General features: G+C 49.9%; 1 protein-coding gene across 1 annotated transcript; it reads right to left on the reverse strand.

The window, feature by feature from the left end:
- Window positions 1-1,599: 1,599 nt before the first annotated feature.
- On the reverse strand, window positions 1,600-11,377 carry ECRG4 (ECRG4 augurin precursor). The gene is made up of 4 exons (XM_038549527.1): window positions 11,230-11,377; window positions 7,214-7,261; window positions 5,067-5,224; window positions 1,600-1,979 (listed from the first exon to the last, which is right to left on the reverse strand). The coding sequence occupies exons 1-4, from the start codon at window positions 11,306-11,308 to the stop codon at window positions 1,824-1,826; spliced, it is 441 nt and encodes a 146-aa protein (XP_038405455.1). The 5' UTR covers window positions 11,309-11,377; the 3' UTR covers window positions 1,600-1,823.
- Between the last annotated feature and the right edge of the window lie 8,166 nt (window positions 11,378-19,543).

The raw sequence follows: 19,543 nt of genomic DNA on the forward strand, positions 1-19,543 counted from the left end.
ATTGAAAGCAGGGACATGAAGAGGTAGGTGCACACCCATGTTCATAGCATTATGCACAGGACAAAAAAAAAAGAGGGAGAAGTAACCCAAGTGTCCATTGACAGATGAATGGATAAATAACATGCCATACAAATACCCATTGGAATATTATTCATCCTTCAAAGGAGGGAAATTTTTTTAAAGATTTTATTTATTTATCATGAGAGGCACAGAGAGAAACAGGCAGAGACACAGGCAGAGGAAGAAGCAGGTTCCCTGCAGGGAGCCTGATGCAGGATTTGATCCCAGGATCCCAGGATCACACCCTGAGCTGAAGGCAAATGCTCAACCACCAAGTCACCAGGCGTCCCCAAAGGAGAGAAATTCTGACACGGACTACAACATTGTTGAATCTTGAGGACATTACACTAAGTGAAATGAAAAAAATACATACACACAAAAAAAATGTATGGTTCCACTTAAATGAGGTACCAGCGTAATCCTGCTCATAGAGACTGACAGTGGACTGGGGGCTGCCAGGAGCTGGGAGGGAGGGCTGTCGGGGCTAGATTTTCAGTTAGGGAAGATGAAAAAGTTCTGGAGATGGATGGTGGTGATGGGCACAGTAATGTGAAAGCACTCAATGCCACTGAACTATACACTACACCTAAAAATGGTAAATTGTATGGTATGAATACTTTGTGAAAATTCTTAAAAGTTGTAAGGATTCTAAAGGAAGAAACAAAATTATTAGAGGCAGATGTTATGAGTGTCCATAAACATCACTCTCCTGAAGCCACTACTTCCTACTAAGCCGGCTTTTTTTTTTTTTTTTCTAATTACTCATGATTTGTGAATGGAGATGTATTTCAGGGACTATAAACAAAATCACCATTTTTCTGAGAAAGAACAAAAAGTTTCCATCAGACTGTCAGAGGGGTCTGTGACCCACAAGAGTGTAAGACCATTTTGAGTGCTCCCCAACCTCCGCCACAGCTCTGTGGGCATCACACAGGCTGTGACCTGACTCCCTCCATCAGCAATGCCTCATGACCTCCTCCTAACCCCCTCTGCCCCCCACCCTACCTTCCTCCCTCCCTCTCCTCACACCCACCCCACTTTTCTCTTTCATCCACTCAGGTTGTTTAAAGACTACGTAAAGTGTGTTCTTAAATATTTCTTGAATTCATTGGCGAAGCTTTAATTCTTTTAAGAGAAGCGAGGCCTTGAATTCACCCAAGCTTCAGCTTTTTCCTTATTACCCTTCATTTCCTGCATGATCGACTTAAACAGGCCCAGCGCGAGCTCAGGGCCTGGGGCCCAGCAAGGGCTCCAACACCTGTGGGATGATTAGACTACTCCAAGCCGTGTTCTGTGACCTTAAATAACTTCTGACCAGATTCTCTCGCTGGCTTCCTACCTTGCGTTTAGCAGGGGCAGAATTTTAACCAACCAAAGACCCCTGCTCAGTGCCATGGTCTGCCCGGGGGGTGGCGGGGATCCCGGCAGGGTAGGGGTAACAGAGAGCTGCCTCTTGGATGAGGCTCAGACTCTGACAAAATCCAGGGAATGAAAACTGTGGCCAGCCTTCTTCCCAACCGAAATGAATTCTGAGACTTCTGTTTTTAACAAACTGCTTTTATTTCTATTTTTTAAATGAAATGCGATGTTAGGCACTTGCATGAAATATCAAAGGCATTTATATTGTTTAACTCTTCCTTCCTGGCTGCAGAAAGGGGGTAGGCAAGATCTGCTGGAGTAAAGCCCAGCGGAAGCCACGTGGTGCAAGGCAGCCCAGTGGGTCACCTCCGCGGCCGGGGCGCCGAGGGCCGAGGGGTGGTTGGTCAGTAGTCATCGTAGTTGACGCTGGCTCCGTGCCTGAAGCTGTAGGGGCTCTGGGGACCGATGGCGGCGTCCTCGTCATAGTGACGCTGGTAGTAATCATAGTCGTGCCCATTTCGATCTCTGTTCAGCCAGTAAGTGATGTCATCTTCAAATTTCTGGAGAAAAAGAGAAAAGCAGAGAACGGATTTAAGGACACGCACCCCCCCACCCCCCCAGACCACATCTTATCTCTGGCTTTTCTCTGTGACAGCTTTTCTTCAACCATGAACAACTCTTACCAAGAACCACTTGGCTTGATAGCATGGAGGTCAGCAGACAGCTGAAGAGCGCTGGTAAAAGCCGTTGCCCTCAGGACAGGGCCCATCCGAGCCCCTGTAAACATTTGCCCTTTGAGTTCTTAATGTACCCAACACTTCAATATTTTTCTCTTTTTTGGGGGAAATAAAATGGACATCTCTCAAAGATCGCAATAACTTGGCCTGCCCCCTGGGCACGGTACACCTCTTCCTGCACACATCTTGCAGACATTGCCTTCTCTCCCCGCCCCGTCCTGTCACCTGGCCCCTCAAGTGCACGGCGTAGATGCTCCGTAAGTTAAATCAGCCACTGTCCTGGCGTGTTTCAGCCGCACGACCTTGCAATGATGACCTTTTATACCCATGGCGTTGTTCGAGCGTGCACGGCTGCACTTCTTCATTCCACAAACCCTGATTAAATGGGCCCAGCCTGTCAGCTCTGTGCTTGGCACTGAAGGGCCACCCGAAGTAGGACACAGTCCCTGCCTTCATGAAGCCGACAGCTGCTGAGAGTCACATGAAAAGAGACAGTGGCAGTGAGCAGGGATAAAAGGGAAGGGGGAGAACTGAATCGAGTGAGAAGCAAAGAAGGATTTTCAGCTTTACAGCCGGGGTAACAGGTCTTTGCCGTCGGTGCCTCTCTTAAAAGAAAGACTAATTCTTTGTCGGTAGTGAAGGCACAGGATGAACGTAGATGGGCACTTGCACACGACTCTGCCGACGACTTGGTTCGAGGTTTGGCGTGAGGCCGGAAAGGTGGGCACAAGAGAAGGATGACCTAGGGAGCTTGCAGGGTACCTACAAGTTTGGGTCCAATTTTTCTCAAAGTGCGCCCAGTGCACCCCTGCATCCAAATCTCTTGGATGCTATGAAGTGCACGTTCTCAGGCACCCGTCCACACTGCCTGGATGGAATTTTCCGGTGGTTGGGTCTCAGGAATGCATTTAATAAGACTGCCGGGTACCATGAGTATTTGGGCACTCCCTGAGGCCGGAAGGCCCGGCCTCGCCCACGATGCGGTTCTCTGTGGCCACCCGCTTCAGGTGAACCCTGGGTCAGCCTGTGCCACGCTGGTGAGCGCAGTCTGCCCCTCCTCTGTTTGCTGAACCCCAGGGGCTCTGGCCTCTGCTCAGCCCTCCTTCTGCCTCAGCCAGGAAAGTGAGAATGTTTGCTTTCCTCACAACATTGCAGCAAATCATCTTGCTCCTTGGTTCTTGGCATTTTATAATCTTGTTTGAAGTTTTGGCAAAACTCAGACCTTGAAATGTCAAGGGTTCCAAGAAGTTAAAAAATTGTTCTATGAGCACAGAAATAACACAGACTTATATTTTACAAATCGATACATGGGAGTGGGACAGAGTCAAGGGGGGGATCGTAACTCCATTGCCAAAGACAACCACAACTGACACTTTGGAGTATTTCCTTCTAGTCTCTTCTTTAATATTTAGTTATAATCTTATGGATCCTCACCTTATTCTCACCTTGTCACCAGTCGTTATTTTAGCCATTTCCATGCTACACTTTTAATACCCATTTTCAAGGACTGCATCAAAGAAATACAAATTACTACAAATGACATACCATTTTCATGTTTAAGCAAGTACTTTTTTTGTTTTGTTTTGTTTTAATTTTCAATGAGAATTCGAGGTGGTGCTGAAGATGCCAGAAGACTGGTGCTCTCACACGTGACTGCTGGGAATGTGCAATCCGACAAGCCTAAAGACCTGCGAGTGGTTCTATCTTTTGCCTCAGCTACTCCACTGGGAAGAACACAACACCAAGTACGAAACAAACTACACACGAAGATGCGAGTCATAGTACCTGCCTTCTGGGTGGTTATGACCATAAGTGAATTCATATAAGTGCTTAGATTCCTGCCTGGCACGGAGTCTAGATGTAGGTGTTTAGCTTTTTGCACAGGAAGATACTTAGGGAATAACCAATATACCCAATGGTTGGGAATGGGAAGGAAATTATAATCCCGTTACATGACTGCACTTTATGCAGCCATTAAAAATGAGGCTTCTAAAGAGTTTAATTTTTTTCCATCTATTGCAACATCTTATACATCCTTGATGCACAGTATGAATCTTGGGCCATTTAGAAGAGTATTTCCAGATGCCCCTGCTGGGAGATGCTGCCTGTCATCTGCCCCCACCCCCCTGGGGCATGGGGTGGCGGGCTGAGTGTTCTCCAGGCCGCCGAGCCTCCAGGAGAGCGCTCCGCTAGCGCCGCCCTGCTGGGCACTCTGTACACTGCCTTTTGTGCAGCCGGATCTGCCAGCTTGCTCTGCCGCTGCCTCACCTGTACCTCCCCGCTGGGAGTCTGTCACTGTAAACACTCTTTTTCCTTGACTTAGCGAAGACATCCATTCTGAGGCACCTCCCTGCCTGGACCCATGAACAGAATGGAACCAACTTTCCCTGCAAATGCATTGCCAGATTTTCCGGAAAACATCTGCAAAGACCCATCTCTGTTAAAAAGTCACTTTTCATCTCTTCCCATTGTCCACAGGGGTCTTTGCATCGATCTTGTTGTTTCTGACATATGGGGGAGGTAAAGCTGCAAATTTTTTTTGGGGGGAGAGGAAGTTATGAGTTATTTTAAAGACACCCAGGCAAAACTATGCAGATACATTACATCGGATTCTGGGATGAATTTAAGTCCCTGCCATTTTGGACGACGACTTTTCTGGAATCCCGCTTCCCAGTCGTGTTGGAAGAGATTCCCATTTGTTTGTGGTGTGATGAAAAATTCCAGCTGATATCCCTATATCCTGATGGAAATGTTATCCGGTGCCTGGGTAGCACCTGGCATACAATGGGGGCTCATCCTTTGGAGTGTGTTACGAAGGCTAATTTTCTGTGCCCTATTTCCCCACCAAGCTGCTGTCCCCACCACACTGCCCTGAAGGGAGCCAGGCCTCCAGGAGGCAGGAATACCCACCGCTTCGTCGAAACCCATATAGAGGAACTGCTGATACCACTGCTGGACCTCTGGCCGAGTCCGGTCCCACAGCTGTCGCTTCTGGCGCTTCAGGCCGCTCAAGAATTCTTTGGCCTTGCTCTCGCCCACTGCCACATTAGTCTTAGCTGGAGCAGGTGCTGAAATGATCAATTCCCCACCCCCCAAGGTAGAAGGAATGATTTCTTTTCTTATTGAGGTGAGTCACTAGTATCTATCCCAGACCCCAAGCCCACCCTGCAAGAGATGGTTTTGATTCTGAAGTTCATTCTTACATCACATGGGATAAAATACAGCTTCCTGTCACTGGACTCCATGCCCCTTGGCAGTAAGTTCTCCATTTGGGTGCAGCCCTATAAAGGGGCACAGGCCAGCCCCCAACTTCAAAGGTACAAGGGAGAGACAAAATTTTAGCCCATCCTCTGCAGCTACTCACCAGGCCTAGACCCCAGTCTCAGGCAGGGGCTGGCGGCTTACCCCTTAGGTGTTTAGAAACAACTATCCAGTTGTATGGCCACACAAGTGGATACTCCTTATATGTGCGAGCATGAGGATGCCGTGCTTGCTCAGGAGACCAGGAAGAAAAGAGAATGAAAACAATAGCTCTGGGCCCCAGCCCAAGCTGGTGGGCTGGTGAGCTCTCAGGCTGGGGAGCTGGGACAGGCCCACCTTGGGCTACCATGTGTGGGCCTCACAGATCATCGACGATTTGACTGAGTCTTGGAGGGTACTGGTATACACGGCTTCTCCCAGCATCTTCCCACTGTGGTCACAACTGTTTAAAAGGCACCACTTCTGCAGGAAGTGCTCAGGAGAAGGAGCTGTGCCGCTTGGCTTATCCCTGCTCTCCACCCCCTCATCTAGCAAACTGGATTGACAGTCCCTATCTTGGTGTTGTTACGAAGGCCGCATGGACATTGGGAGAGAAGCTCTATGAGTCCCTTGGTCACATGGATAGAGCAGCAGTGGATTTGTTTCCTCACTTCCCGTTCAGTTCAGGGTTTGTTACAACTCTTTGCACATAGTGGGTGCTCAATATGTGTTTCTAGGCTTGACTTGAAAAAAAGCTGAGGATGTGCATCAGGACTCAGGAGTGTCTTGGTGGTCTGTGCTCTCCCACCTCTGACAGGCTGGCCCTTCCAGAGCTTCCATCACCCCAGGTGTCCTGGAGGAGTGTGCTGCCCCGCACGGAGATCAGGGATTGGCCAGTGCCTGGGGAGCGGTTGGAAATGCTAAGGAAGATGCTGGGAGCTCCCTCAGGAGCCCTCTGCCCCTATGAGGGGCCCCAAGTGCTCGGCACCTGAGGAATCTCTGGAGGGGGCTGCGGGGCATGTGACTAGCATGAGGGGCCCCTGTGGTCAGGGAGCAGACCCCACCTGCCAGAACCGCTCTTAACTGCGTGGGGGTGGGAGGGTGGGGCTGAGGAGAGACAAACACGGGATCAAAGGCTCACACCAGAAATGTGGTCCCACTCCTGATTTTCAAGAGCTAGACAACTTCTTTATTTTACAGGCAAAGGTGACAGTTCCGAGGGGAGCTGGCCTTCGCAAGACCCCACGATCGGTCCAACTGATCTACCTGATTCTGGTGAGCCCGGGACTCAGAGTGCCTGGCTCCCAGCCTGCTCTGCTTTAAACATCTTGCCGCTGCCACCACATTCATCATAGGAGTATTTTTTCGCAACAGGTGTTAGTAACAAAACAGTTTTTTCTGTGCCACCCTGCCCCAGAGGGCTAATTAGACACAGAACACCAAATAGTGCTAATCCGAGTCTACCTCACTGATGGAGGTTTGATTGTTCTCTAGAGGATATGCTCTAAATTCAGATAAAGGGCATCATGGTTCTAACACACAGAGCATTCGATTAACACAGTAGCACTGTTTCTTTTATTTTGGAGTCCACACCGACAGCTTTCAGGAAAACAATCTTCAAACACTTACTGGTAATAATATTTACCTAATAAAATACCACACACATACCCACAGACGAAGCCCTTCAGATCTGCCAACCTTTCAAGGAGTAAACACTTCCGATTTTCCAAATACAAGACCCCAGTGAGCACACTCAACATGGCCTTTCACTGGGATCCATTAAGAATGCCGCCCTTATCCGTGTGGGGTTTGCTTACCTTCCCGCTTCTGAAGCAGCAGCTTGAGTTTATTCCCACTTATGCCACCTAACGGAAAGAAGATAGAAATCAGGTCAGAGTTGCACTGTACACTTTAATTTCCCAAGTGCAAAAATCAGAGCTGGAAAAAAAATCACCACGCGCCCCCTCTCCACTTGGCAACCTGGTGGTATCACGGTTTTCATGTTTGCTGCATTCCATGTCATGCAGGAAAAGCAATTCAGGCTGCCTGTGGCTCATACTGGTGACCATGACCATGACTGATCAGGGGCGCTAGGATTTGAGATACTCCCTGGGAGAAATGACATTGTTCTTTTAGCTCCTTACATATACCTTACGATGAGGCCACCTGTCATGTGTACCTTCCTGCAGACTCTCTCTTTTTTTGTGGTAGAGCAAATGGAATAGTGATCCCCCCAAATTTACATCCACCCAGAACCTCTGAATGTGGACTTATTTGGCAATAGGGCATTTGCAGGTATAATCAAGGATCTCAGTTAACTAACTAAAATGAGGTGATATCACGCTGGCTCTAGAGTGGGCTCTGAATCCGATGGCTGGGATCTTTGGAGGCAAGGGCGAGGGTACAGAGAAGGTAGCCATGTGAAGGCAGAGGTGGGCAGCTATCAAGAACTCATGCTGCCACAAGCCAAGGAATGCACTTTAATTCTTTAAAAAAATCCAGCCCAGTTTTACAGCTTACCTGGATTATCTTCCCAGTTTGGCATCATTGGTACCATTTGCTGTTATTTATATTGAGTTCTGAAAGTATTTCTAATCAGCCTAAACATCTGAACCGAAAACCTGGCCTGGTAGGACACCCTCCTCCTCCTGGTGAGCAGATGTGAGGATCGGTAGACACCTCTGATCCTTAAGCGCTATACATAGGTGCAAGGCTTATCCGGTGAAGGGGTGTCTAAAGCACCCAGGAGAAAAGCCCGACCTCCTAAATAACGAGCAGAGCATGTTCAGGTGTAAGGAGATGGTCTGGCCCCAGGATGGAGGAAGTGGTGTCCTGTCCACCTTTCACGGCAGGTCCTTAACCTCCCTGCCCATGGACAGGCCCTAATGCCTGTGTTTGCTTCTGCAAAGATAGTTTCCTGGGAATAGGAGCCATAGTTTTTGCCAGACTTTCAAAAAGTGTCTGGGACACAGATAAGATTAAGAACCCCTCCTGCTTAAAGAATTGACTATGTAACTGGGGGATAAAGCCACACGTGTGGCCAAAGGCCACAAATTAGCTGCCTGCAGCTGAGCTTTACCTGGAGCTGTGTTTTATGAGTGCACCCAGTGTTTAAAAAATCTGAATTTGAATGCTCTGGGCCCAAGTCACTCAGCACACCCCCATGGTCCACAAAGAGCCTATTAGCCTCTGTAGGCATCTGGATTTGAAGGCTACCCAACTGCCTGTAGAGGGGATGTGCCAGCCAGGGAGCATGGCTGGGAAGAATCTCTAGGAGCCAGGGAATTTTTTTTTTTTTTTTTTGGTACATCATACATTTATTACCAACAACCGTCTCAACTCCAAAATTTGGCACAGGGATTAAAAATAAGCATTACTAGTCACTTTCACTAAGAATGCACAAACTTTGTTAAAAATTTACCAAGCCTTCAAATGATTTGGCTACAGATATTTATAATATATACATTTTAAACTACGTTAACTGATACAGTGGAATCTGATCTGAGAAAACGAGTCAGCAAGTTGTTTCCAGAAACACACTTGGGCCATAGATTAGGGCATAAAGTAAGGTTTCCAACACCTAGGCAGCCACCCCAAAGATGGGGTGAGTCACCCCAAAGATGTTCCCCATCAAGAGTACGTAAGCAGAGATGAGCCCTTGACGGGGCTCCTGTAGAGAGGATTATTTAATTAGATTGGAGGGAGACTACTCTTAAAGGCTGTACTTCCCATCAAACCTTAAGAGTCAATAAAGAAATCTGTGAATACACTTGCCAAAGCAGACAGATCCACTCCTTGCCACTAATATTAGGGTTTATTAATATCTTAACATTTGTCCATCTTTTAACAACAGCGTGGCACACACAGAATTAAGTATCGTCCGCCCATCTGTTTGCCTTCTGTAAAAGCACTTAACATTAAGTGAATGAAATGTGGCCTGATGTTGAAATAGACACTGGATTCAGGCATTGATGAAGTCGTTGCAATTTCTAACAGCAAATGTGTCACTGCAGTTCCAGAAATGAAAGCCTCACCAAATCTCAGCTGTACAAAGGAAAGGCTCGGGAAAATCCTAAATTGTGAATTATTAATGTGGCCACTGTGCCAATTACTACCCACTGAAGTATAAATATTAATACATATAATCAGATACCACATTAGTTTGAGGGGGAAAAATGAAAAAATGAAGAGCTGTGAATTTTTTCCTACAGAATGGATTTTTTGGTCCCAACATCATCAGTCACTACTTCTAGATGGTGATAACAGGCACTCTTGAATTTATTTAACCTGACATTAGATCTCCCAGCAGATGCAGAATTGCAGGATATCCCTTTGAAGGTGCTAACTATTAATAAACTGCTCAAGAAGGAGCAATGATCATTTTCCCCATGAAATGATTTTGGAGGTCATAAAGAGCCACCTGTGGGACTCGGTGTATAAGGATTTTCATTTTATGTCATAAGAACTTTCACACTCCAGCTCAATGATGATACTATTTTACCTGACACTGTTCGCCCTGTTTTTCATATGAGTGAGGTAAGACACAAGTCTGAAAAGGAATGGCTTTGGCAGGTGCTCACTCGCTTATAAGCATGTGCTTCTGGGACGCCTGGGTGGCTCAGCGGTTGAGCGTCTGCCTTCGCTCAGGGCCTGACCCCGGAGTCCCAGGATCGAGTCCCACATCGGCCTCCCTGCATGGAGCCTGCTTCTCCCTCCGCCTGTGTCTCTGCCTTTCTCTCTGTGTCTCTCATGAATAAATAAATAAAATCTTAAAAGAAAAAAAAAAGAGGATGTGCTTCTGAAAATGGGAGGAACGAAGTAGGAGAGGTGGATCAATCACATAATTGATTAGCCCCCCCTGTGGTTGTAATTTAGAAGGAGAGCAATTCTCTCCAGTGGAACAGGTCCCCTGCTATTGGGGCGACCTGGAGCTTTGGCCTCAGGACTCCTAGAGGTGGGCTTCCTCCCTCTCTTCCACCTGCAGTTTTCTTTTCCACACCTGTTTTGAATAAGCAAGCACAGAAGCCAAGCTATGAAGGGTGTCTCCCAGTCATTAGCCAGCTACTCTGCAGGGGCAAGAGCACCAGTCTTGCATGTTGGGCGAGTATTCCGTGCCTTCCAGTGAGTCCCCTTAGCAGGAGATCCGGGATCACCCTAGGCCTCTCCGAGTTGTGAACGGTGACCCTACAAGTGGAAGGCAGTGTTCGCAGGCCAGAACCCTAAGGCCGGGTCTGTGGACTCCGGGTTCAGATGCCTGCACCAAACTGCTTCATTTGGGGGGATTTGTACGAATACGCTCATTTTATAGGGAAGGAACCTGGAATTTTCAACCGATTCGCTGAGGACTCCAGGAAGCACAGAAGGTGAAGCGTTTCTCCTTTAGGAGCACCTCCCCGGGCGGGAGGGGAGGCCTGGGAACGGCGTGGCAGACCTGGAACTTGAGTCGGTTGGGGAGCGCCTGGCAGGGACCTGCCGGCCTGCAAGAGCCTCTGCATCGCGGCGCTCGGGGCTCCCCCACCCCCCACCCCCGGGCCGGCGCGCCTCCCGCCGCCGCTCGCGTTACCCCCCGCCCCCGCCCCTTAGGTTCGGTCCCAAACACTTCTTGCCGCCCCCCGCTTCCGACCGTGACCCTCATTCTTTCCCAAGGTGAGCACGCGTGCCGGAGCTGCCCCTGCCCCTGGTCCTCCGTGTGCGGGGCAAGCGCGCCACCCCCACCTGTGCGCGGGCCACACCCAACACCCTGTGCCCCGGGCACTGGCCCAGGCTCGGCCGGGTCCCTCCGCCCTGGCAGGTGTCGGATCTCCCTCCCGCGCCCCGCCGCCGCCCCGCTTACCCGGGCCCAGGCACAGCAGCAGGAGCAGCGCCAGCGCGGTCAGGGCCAGGACGGCGGGCCGCGCGGAGGAGGCGGCCATGGCTGCGGCGGGGCCGGAGGGACAGCGCGCACCTGCAGCCGCCGCCAGAGGACTGGGCGCGGGGACCCGGGCGCGGGCCGGCGGGTGCTGCGTCCCTCCTCCCGGCCGGGGCGGGACCTGCCCGGGGCGCCGCCCCTCGGCTCCGAGGCCGGGGAAGGGGGGCGCGACGGGCTCCGGGCCCCGGGCCCCCGGCCCCGGCTCGGGGTGCTGCCCCCGCCCCCGCCTGCGCGTCCACCGCGGCCTTAGGAATTTCCCTAATTCCCGCGCTGCGCCTCGGGGTGCTTTTGGCGGTGCTGCCTTTTGTGCGATTTTGAAAGGCTCCCCAGTCTGGGTTCAGACCTGCAGGTCAGGAAGACTTCGCCCCCAAACCGCCCCGATCGAAACCAGGCACTTGGGGAACTCCTAGGTGTTCGCAGGACAAATGGGTCCCTGTGTGCCCCCTCCCCCCGGTGACCTGGGCAGCTTACGAGATACTCACGGGGGCGGTGGCTCAGCGGTTGAGCATCTGCCTCGAGCTCAGGGCGTGACCCCCGGGTCCTGGGATCGAATCCCGCATGGGGCCCCCCGCACAGGGAGCCTGCTTCTCCCTCTGCCTGTGTCTCTGCCTGTGTCTCTGCCTCTCTCTGTGTCTCTCATGAATGAATGAATGAATGAATGAATGAATAAATAAATAAATAAATAAATAAATAAATAAATAAAATCTTTTTTAAAAAGATACTAAAGGGAGACCCAGTGAGCGGCAGAAGTGCCCCCCTCCCACCAGTGCCAGGAGCAGAAACGCAGAGGACGCATGGGCAGGCAGTGGGGGGTGGCGAGAGAGAATTAAGCCAGAGTTGTCCCAACTGACCTTAGCTGCTCACCTGCGTTTACCAAGTGGCCATGAGGCCCCATTACCTTTAGGGGCCCTTCCCGCCTAGGATCTGCTCTGCGCCCAGCGAGGTTGCTTCTGTGCTTCGGCTGGTCAGCGCTCTGCCCCCCCCCCCGCCCCCCTCCCGGGCCGGGATTCGCTCTCCGAGGGACGCAGTCGGTGTAGCCCCCTGCGCGGTGACCAAGCGGCACCTTAGTTCTAGCGAACGTGTGGAGGGTGTCACAGAATCACCAGGACTTGTGCCAGAGAGAGCTGAAAGGCCGGGTCATGCACCTCACCATCGATGGGGGGGGGGGGGTGCTCACCAACCCTGGGGGAAACTGAGCGGTCAGGGCGAACCGAAAAGGCCCAGTAGCAAACCGCGGTGAGTGTCCTTGATTTTAACCCCGGGCAAGACATGTATCAGCAGGAAGAAAACCAGAGCAAATAAAAAGCCAGGGCTCTGTTTGGGTTGGTCTAGAACATGCATTAAAGATGTTAATTGTGGTCTCATTTCTCTTGTGGGCATCACCCCCGCCCCCTGCCTGCTCCAGATCTCCAGAGGGATGTGCTTCTAACTTAGTGCTCCTCATCTCTTCACTAGGGGCTGATCAGCACCGACTTCTTGTGGCCAGTAAGACAGTGGCCACCTCCCTGGACACTTTCTTTTTTCTGTCTTATGGATGCAGACCTACATTTCCTCCCCTCACCCATCCCTTCCCCACTTCAGCTGAAAATGCGGAGCAGTGATTTTATTTTCTCCTAATTCAAAGATTCCAAAGGGAAAAAAAGGTCTGCTTTAATCAGCTTAGACAGTTGGGGCATTTGAAAACAAACTGAATATTGAATCCTAATGTTTTATGAGGCTATATTAAAAAAAAAATCCAAACTTTGATTTAAAAAGAAAAAGAACACTGATGTAGAATTGATCAAATTAAGGATCCTACAGAAAATAATTTTTAAATAATTGCCGTAGATGGGAAGAACCTTTCCTGAGATCAGGCTCCAATTCCTTTGCCCAGGGAGCTCATTCATGTGCCACCTCCAGCCACCATCCTGGGCCCCCTGGGACCAGCAGCACCTTTCATGGGGTGGGGGTGGCGGGCTGTGGTGAGAAGACATTGCCAGAAGAGTGTGCGGAAGCTCGGCTTACACCTTCTAACCACGGTGATAACCAAGCAGATAAAAATGATCACATTTACTTGCAAAACAAGAATGGTTTCCAGAAGACTTTATGGTTCCTGGAAAAGTGGGATATTACACATCCCAAATTACGACAAATTTCTCCATCTCTGCCAATCAAAGAGACAGCCTCTTTAGGGAAAATTTGTATTGAAATATAATGTAATACAGAAAGGTATGACAATCAGATATATGATATCATGATCGGGAAATAACTTTATCAACCCGCCAGGGGCCCCTCCCCATCACCTATCAGTCATGTGCCATGGTAGTTTGGTTTGAAGCAATCGTCTTTTTTTTTTTTTTTTAAACAATCGTCTTTTAAAAACATTTTAGGGGCATCTGGGTGGCTTAGTTGGTTAGGGGTCAAACTCTTGATTTCCAGTCGGGTCATGGTCTCGGGGTCATGGGATCCAGCCCCAGGTAGGGCTCCATGCTCAGCAGGGAGTCTGCTTGAGATTCTCTCATCCCCTCTGCTCTGACCTTCCCCAGCCCTGTGTTCTCTCTAAAACACAAAATGTCATTGATGTTCAATTTTCATTCTCTTAAAAAAGAATACCCTCAAAATAAAGACTTACAGTTACCAACAGGTAGATATTAATGAATAAAAAGAGTTATTTAAAGGCATCTGATTCATGACTGTGTCATTTGAATCCAGTTCTGTTCGATCCTGTCTCAATGTGTATCTCTCAAAATGCCCACTGGACATCCTTCACCTAGACCATATTCCAAAGGGAGGTGTCCTCGGCTCCTGGGTTCTTGTCTGCCTTCCATGCTGGTCGTGACTTCTTATCACCACCGATGAAACAGCACCCTGCTCCCGCAGCTACCTGTCCCCATGTTCTTTGGTCCTGTTCATGCGTGAGTGGCCCAGGGTTCCTTGGATCCTGCGTGGTGGGATTTCTGCATCTCTCCCACACACACTTGGGATGAGTCAGCTTCCTGGGGCCAGGAAGGCTGGAGCCCTGGTGGCCATGGCTTCAGCTTCCATAGAAGGTTCCTGGGTGTGATGGAAGAGTTCAGGTTCCCCATGAAGTCAAGAGCCCTTTGCATAAGCAGTGTTTTGTGGGTGGGAGCCCCCCACTGTGGCCTCCTTGGGGGCGGCTTGGCTGGGGAGCTCCGGCCAGAGGCACCTGTCAGCTCCTGAGAGCCACGTTCCTCTCCAGTGGTTTACTCAGCAGCACGTGCCAATTCTTTTTTTTTTTAAGATTATATTTATTTATTCATGAGAGACACACAGAGAGAGGCAGAGACACAGGCAGAGGGAGAAGCAGGCTCCATGCAGGGAGCCCAGCGTGGGACTCGATCCCGGGTGTCCAGGATCATGTCCTGGGCCAAAGGCGGCACTAAACCGCTGAGCCACCCAGGCCGCCCTAGCACGTGCCAATTCCAACCACACAGGAGGCACTCGTGAGAAGTCCTTTTCTTCCTCCTCCCTTAAATTCCTTATCTGCAGCTCAAATGCGGGGCTCCCCATTCTCTCTCTGCTACAGCTGCTCCCGTTCCTTATTCCAGTGTTTCTTGAATTGTGTCAAAAAGTCCCAAGATGCCTGTCAATGCACGTTCCGGGGTCAGATGCCCAGGAACTCTGGTCTAGTCGATCTTGGACAGGCCCCAGGGATCTGCCTGTGTTGGAAGAAGCAGCCTTCCCCCCATTCACCAGAGCAGCCTCGGGGGCTTAATCTCAGCCATTTGGCATTTGGCACAGCAGCAGAGAACAGAGGCTTTGGGTTCCAGTTCTTTCCATGTTTTGCACTAACGATGTACATAAATCACATGTTGTCTGTGGTTCCTTAAAATTCGAGGAATATTATCCAGTGTGTTGATGCCAGAAGCCACCGGCATGGAGCCTGACGTGCAGTGAGCCCCTGAGAATCAGGAGGAAGGGTTATCTTTGCCAGAACTTCCTGGTGACCACTCCTTACCCTGCAGCCTGGGCCTGGAGCTAAGGGTCCCTCATTACAGACAGGCCACCATCATGCCCACACCTCATTATTGTATGTTATCAGATTGACTTCAAATGCAGCTGTAGCATCCTGTACCTCAAAATGCCACAGGGACCAACTCCCTCTCTCCTAGTTCATAAGAAATAAGGTTTTTTTTTTTCCCCAAAGATTTTATTTATTTATTCATGAGAGAGAGAGAGAGAGAAAGAAAGGCAGAGACACAGGCAGAGGGAGAAGCAGACTCCATGCAGGGATCCTGATGTGGGACTTGATCCCGGGACTCCAGGATCACGCCCTGGGTCAAAGGCAGGCACTGAACCGCTGAGCCACCTAGGGAACCCAAGAAATAAGGTTCTAACAGAGCATGGTGGTAAGGGTGCCGGGAACCTAAGACACACCGGGGAATTCTACAGAACAAAACAGCATGGGAAAGAGGGCAGCGTCTGACACACCACTGCCATTCATTACAAGAGGCCTTAGAGACAAAGCAACCAAATGCAGTGTGGGACTCAGCTTGAGTCAAACTAGGAATAAGAACATAGTATGGAAATTTGATAGGAGAAATGTGATCATGGAATGGTTGTCTTATTAAGATTGTTACTTTTTTAGGCATGAAAACGGTTTTACAGTTATTTGTTAAAGCCCTTATGTGTTTGAACTGCCTACTGGAATATTTATGGAAAAAAGATCTGATGTATGGGATTTGCCCAAAAGTATTTCAGGAAAAAAGACTGGCAAACATTGATGATTCTTTTGCTACGAAACCACTTAGACACGACTGGAGCCACAGTGGTGATGTCTATAGAGGATCATTATACTATTTTCTGTGTATGTTTATAAGTTTCCATAATCAGAAGTCTAAAAAACATTGAGTCTTAGTGGTACCACATTGACTGTAGAACAACACGTGCCTTCAAGACTCTCTGTTTAGCATTTCAATATGTATAATAGTTATTCCGTCCCTTCTACTTCCTGTAAGTTTTCTGATTTCCTCAAAACTCAAATTCTTGAGCATTCTCTTCACCTTCACACCTTTGTGGCTTTTCCCACAATATCTCATTCTGTGGGGTGCCAGCAGGCCCTCATCTGTGCTAATCAGAACCCTACCGTTCTGGTCATCTATCACTGCAGGGCTCAGCTGGATGGTTCTTCTGCTCCACATGGCGTTGCTAGAGCTCACTTGATAGTGCTTAGTTGGCAGGTGGGCTGCCCTGGACAGTCCTGGAGAGCTGTGCTCACATACCTGGTGCCTTAGTGAGATTACCTGCTTAGTGGGGTCCACTCAGCTGAGATTGTCACCGGAAGTGCTTTTGTGTGGCTTCCGTGCTGGTCTCTCCAGTATGAGGATCTCAGGATGGTTCCTACAGGGAGACTTCATGGCTCTCAGACAGACGATTCCAAGATCACTTGTTCCAAATGACAACTGAGGGGGCTGCCAGTATCTTCAGGTCTTGGTCTCGAAACTGACATGAATCTCTGCCACCATATGCCACCATATTTAATTAATTGAAGCAGTCACAGAACCCATTGGTTTTCAGGGGGAGCGGCAAAGATGCCATTTCTCAATGGGAGAACGCCAAAGAATTTGTGACCGTTTCTAACCCACCATACCCACCCACCCTTCAAGGCCAAGCCGAGATGCTAGGTCCTTCAAGAGTCCCTCCTATTTCTTCCTTTTGGATCAAGAGTATGTTTTCCTTTGAATTTCTGTAACCCTGAGATCCCCCTGAATGTTTCGTCATTCCACCTTGGATTTATTTGTGTACTTTATTTTTCTTTTCTCCAATGGATTTTAAGCTTTTGAGCTCTTCAATCTGTTTGTTCTCATTTTTTATTGCCCCATAAAATCAAACACTCAATAAATATTTGAAGAATGAATAAATGTCTTCTAAAAGAGAATCTGCAGTCACACAGGTTGTGTATAAACAAAATCACCTTGTATATTTCTGTTTTTTATTTTAAGTTTGATATCAGAAAAATAGATGTTATGTGTAACAAAACTCATAGCAGTGGCTCGGTGATAGTGATAAGGAAGGACCACTGCATAGAGACCCCTACCAAAAGCCAGTCATGGACACTGTCTACACCTAGGGACTGGCCACCACGGGGTTAATCTTCATGCTCAGTGGTGGGTCTTCCAAACTCCTTTCTGTTTATTGAACATATTCTCGTGTTGGAATTTTAACAACTTTTGCCATTTCAAATAACTGAAGCCAAAGGCAGGGAAAGTAGGAAAGTTTCTTTTAGATCAAAAAAAAAAAAATACTGAGAAGCACAAAGTCCTTATTATGCACACTCCTGGCTCCCTGAGAGGCTCTGTGAGCACAGCTCCTGTGTCTGGAAGCGGGGCTCCCAAAGAGGTGCCGGGGGCACCCTGGCGGATAGATGTGGTCCTCAGGGCAGGTCAGTGAAAATTCCCAGCTCTGGGGCCTGGAGACAGCCGAAGAGTCTTGACAAAAAAATGGTGTTTGTATCCCTAAGTGACCTCAGTGAGATAGATGATGTTATTAAAGAGATTTAACGTGTGGAGTGAGGCCAGTTTCCAATCTCTTCGTGCGTTGAAAATGCAGCATTTTAACCAAAAAGATCTCGAAAGCTGAAGACCACAGAGACCCTGAGCTGACGGGCACAGCTGAAGGGTGGCACAGCTACCCACATTAGAACAAGCCCGCACACATTTCCCCAATCCCTTTCCCCCGGGGGCCAGAGGACCACGGTGGGTTATTAATACCAGGCGGGGCGGGGCGGCCGCTCAGCCGCTGCACACCAAGTATGGGTTTTCCAGGAGGCGTTCGCAGTTGCAGGGTGATGCGCAGAGCACTGGGCGCCCGCACCAGCCAGGCCAAGACCCCACTGGGCACAGGTCAAAAGGTCACGTCACTTTCAAGGCCAAGACACGAAGACACTGGCAGGCCCCTCTTCTTGTCATTTGGAACAACTGATCCCGTAGGAGCCAGCCTGGGATCCTCATGCTGGAGAGGCCCGCCCGGAAGCACTTCCAGTGACGGTCCCAGCCGAGCGGACCCCGCTAAGCAGGTACCCCACTAAGACGCCACCGGCACTGAGGCGGTCTCTGGATTCATAAGGGAGCCGAAGCAGTCCCCTCAGTTTTTGACAACTGTCTTGAACCCCAAGGGGGTGGGACAGAGATCGTGTTGTGGTGTTGCTCCCGGGGCTCTGGGGCATCGCGGCTGGAACCCTACCGAACTCTATTCGGGGCCAAATAATCAGAGCTCCGACAGAAATACAAGCAACAGCCGCACGATCCGGTCCGCGGAGCCCCGCATCACAGTTCTTTTCTTGTTCATTTCCTTTTCCTTTTGATGCTGTTTCACTTTGTTAGCTACAGCGGCCGCTAATTACTGAGCGCAGGATCTTGGGGTAGCCCTGCACCCGCAGAGCCAGGGAGTGTTGCTCAACGGGGTCCCCTGTCAGCATCAGAGACGCGTCCCTCTGTTAAGGCACCGGGGCTCCAAGAGCGCTGCAGAATATAAATATGAGACAGTAGGAAGAGCCAAAGAGCCCCATTCACGGAGGAGAGAAAGCAGGGACCGCCAGCGCCGCCCCCCCCGGCCCCCCGCAAGCGAGCTACCCACCCCGACGGCATCGATGCCTGTGGGTACCACGGCTGCCCGGGGCGCAGAGCCTCTGGTTTAAGTGCCACTCGATGAGCCCCGAGCTGGTCCTCTCGAGCCCCTGCAGCGTGGGCAGGAGCAGAACCTCCCTCCTCCAGGTAAGGGGGCCGGGCCGGAGGTCGTGACTTGCCCATGGGTGGTCCTGACCAGCACCGACAGTCTCCAGACTGGGTCTGTGCTCTTCCATCTCTTGGGTCCATGTGCATTCCGGGCTCACCCACAGTGCTGGGTGCTGGGTGCTGGGTGCTGGGTGCTGGGCACTGGGTGTGAGAAGACGTGGGGCTGGCTCTGGTCCGCAGGGGGCTGGCGGCCTAGTCAGGGATGCAGCAGGTCGACTCTAACGTAGCCCGAGCAGCAGATCGCACTTGGATTTTGCCAGCAGGGTGAATATCTCGGAACTGGCATTTTAAGGACCCCAAATAATCCAGATTTGTCTTATTAGAAATAAGAATGATAAAGGCTTATCTGAGTGATTGATAGTCTATAAAGCACCTTCACATGGAGCTCATTATTTGGAACCCAAGGTTCAGGGGTGAGAGGTTCCTCCTCTCTGCCAAACACGCCTCTTTATCTTAAGAGTCTGCTCAAGAGCCTTGTCTCACCCAAGATATTTACACAGGAAATT

Source organism: Canis lupus, chromosome 10 (assembly GCF_011100685.1).
Source record: "Canis lupus familiaris isolate Mischka breed German Shepherd chromosome 10, alternate assembly UU_Cfam_GSD_1.0, whole genome shotgun sequence".
Lineage (NCBI taxonomy): Eukaryota > Metazoa > Chordata > Mammalia > Carnivora > Canidae > Canis > Canis lupus.

Coding starts and splice junctions, on each gene's coding strand:
- ECRG4 (XM_038549527.1), bottom strand. CDS start 11,308: ATGGCCGCCTCCTCCGCGCGGCCCGCCGTCCTGGCCCTGACCGCGCTG. Junction 5,225..7,213: donor GCTGCTTCAGAAGCGGGAAG/GTAAGCAAACCC, acceptor TGATCATTTCAG/CACCTGCTCCAGCTAAGACT. Junction 1,980..5,066: donor ATATGGGTTTCGACGAAGCG/GTGGGTATTCCT, acceptor CTTTTTCTCCAG/AAATTTGAAGATGACATCAC.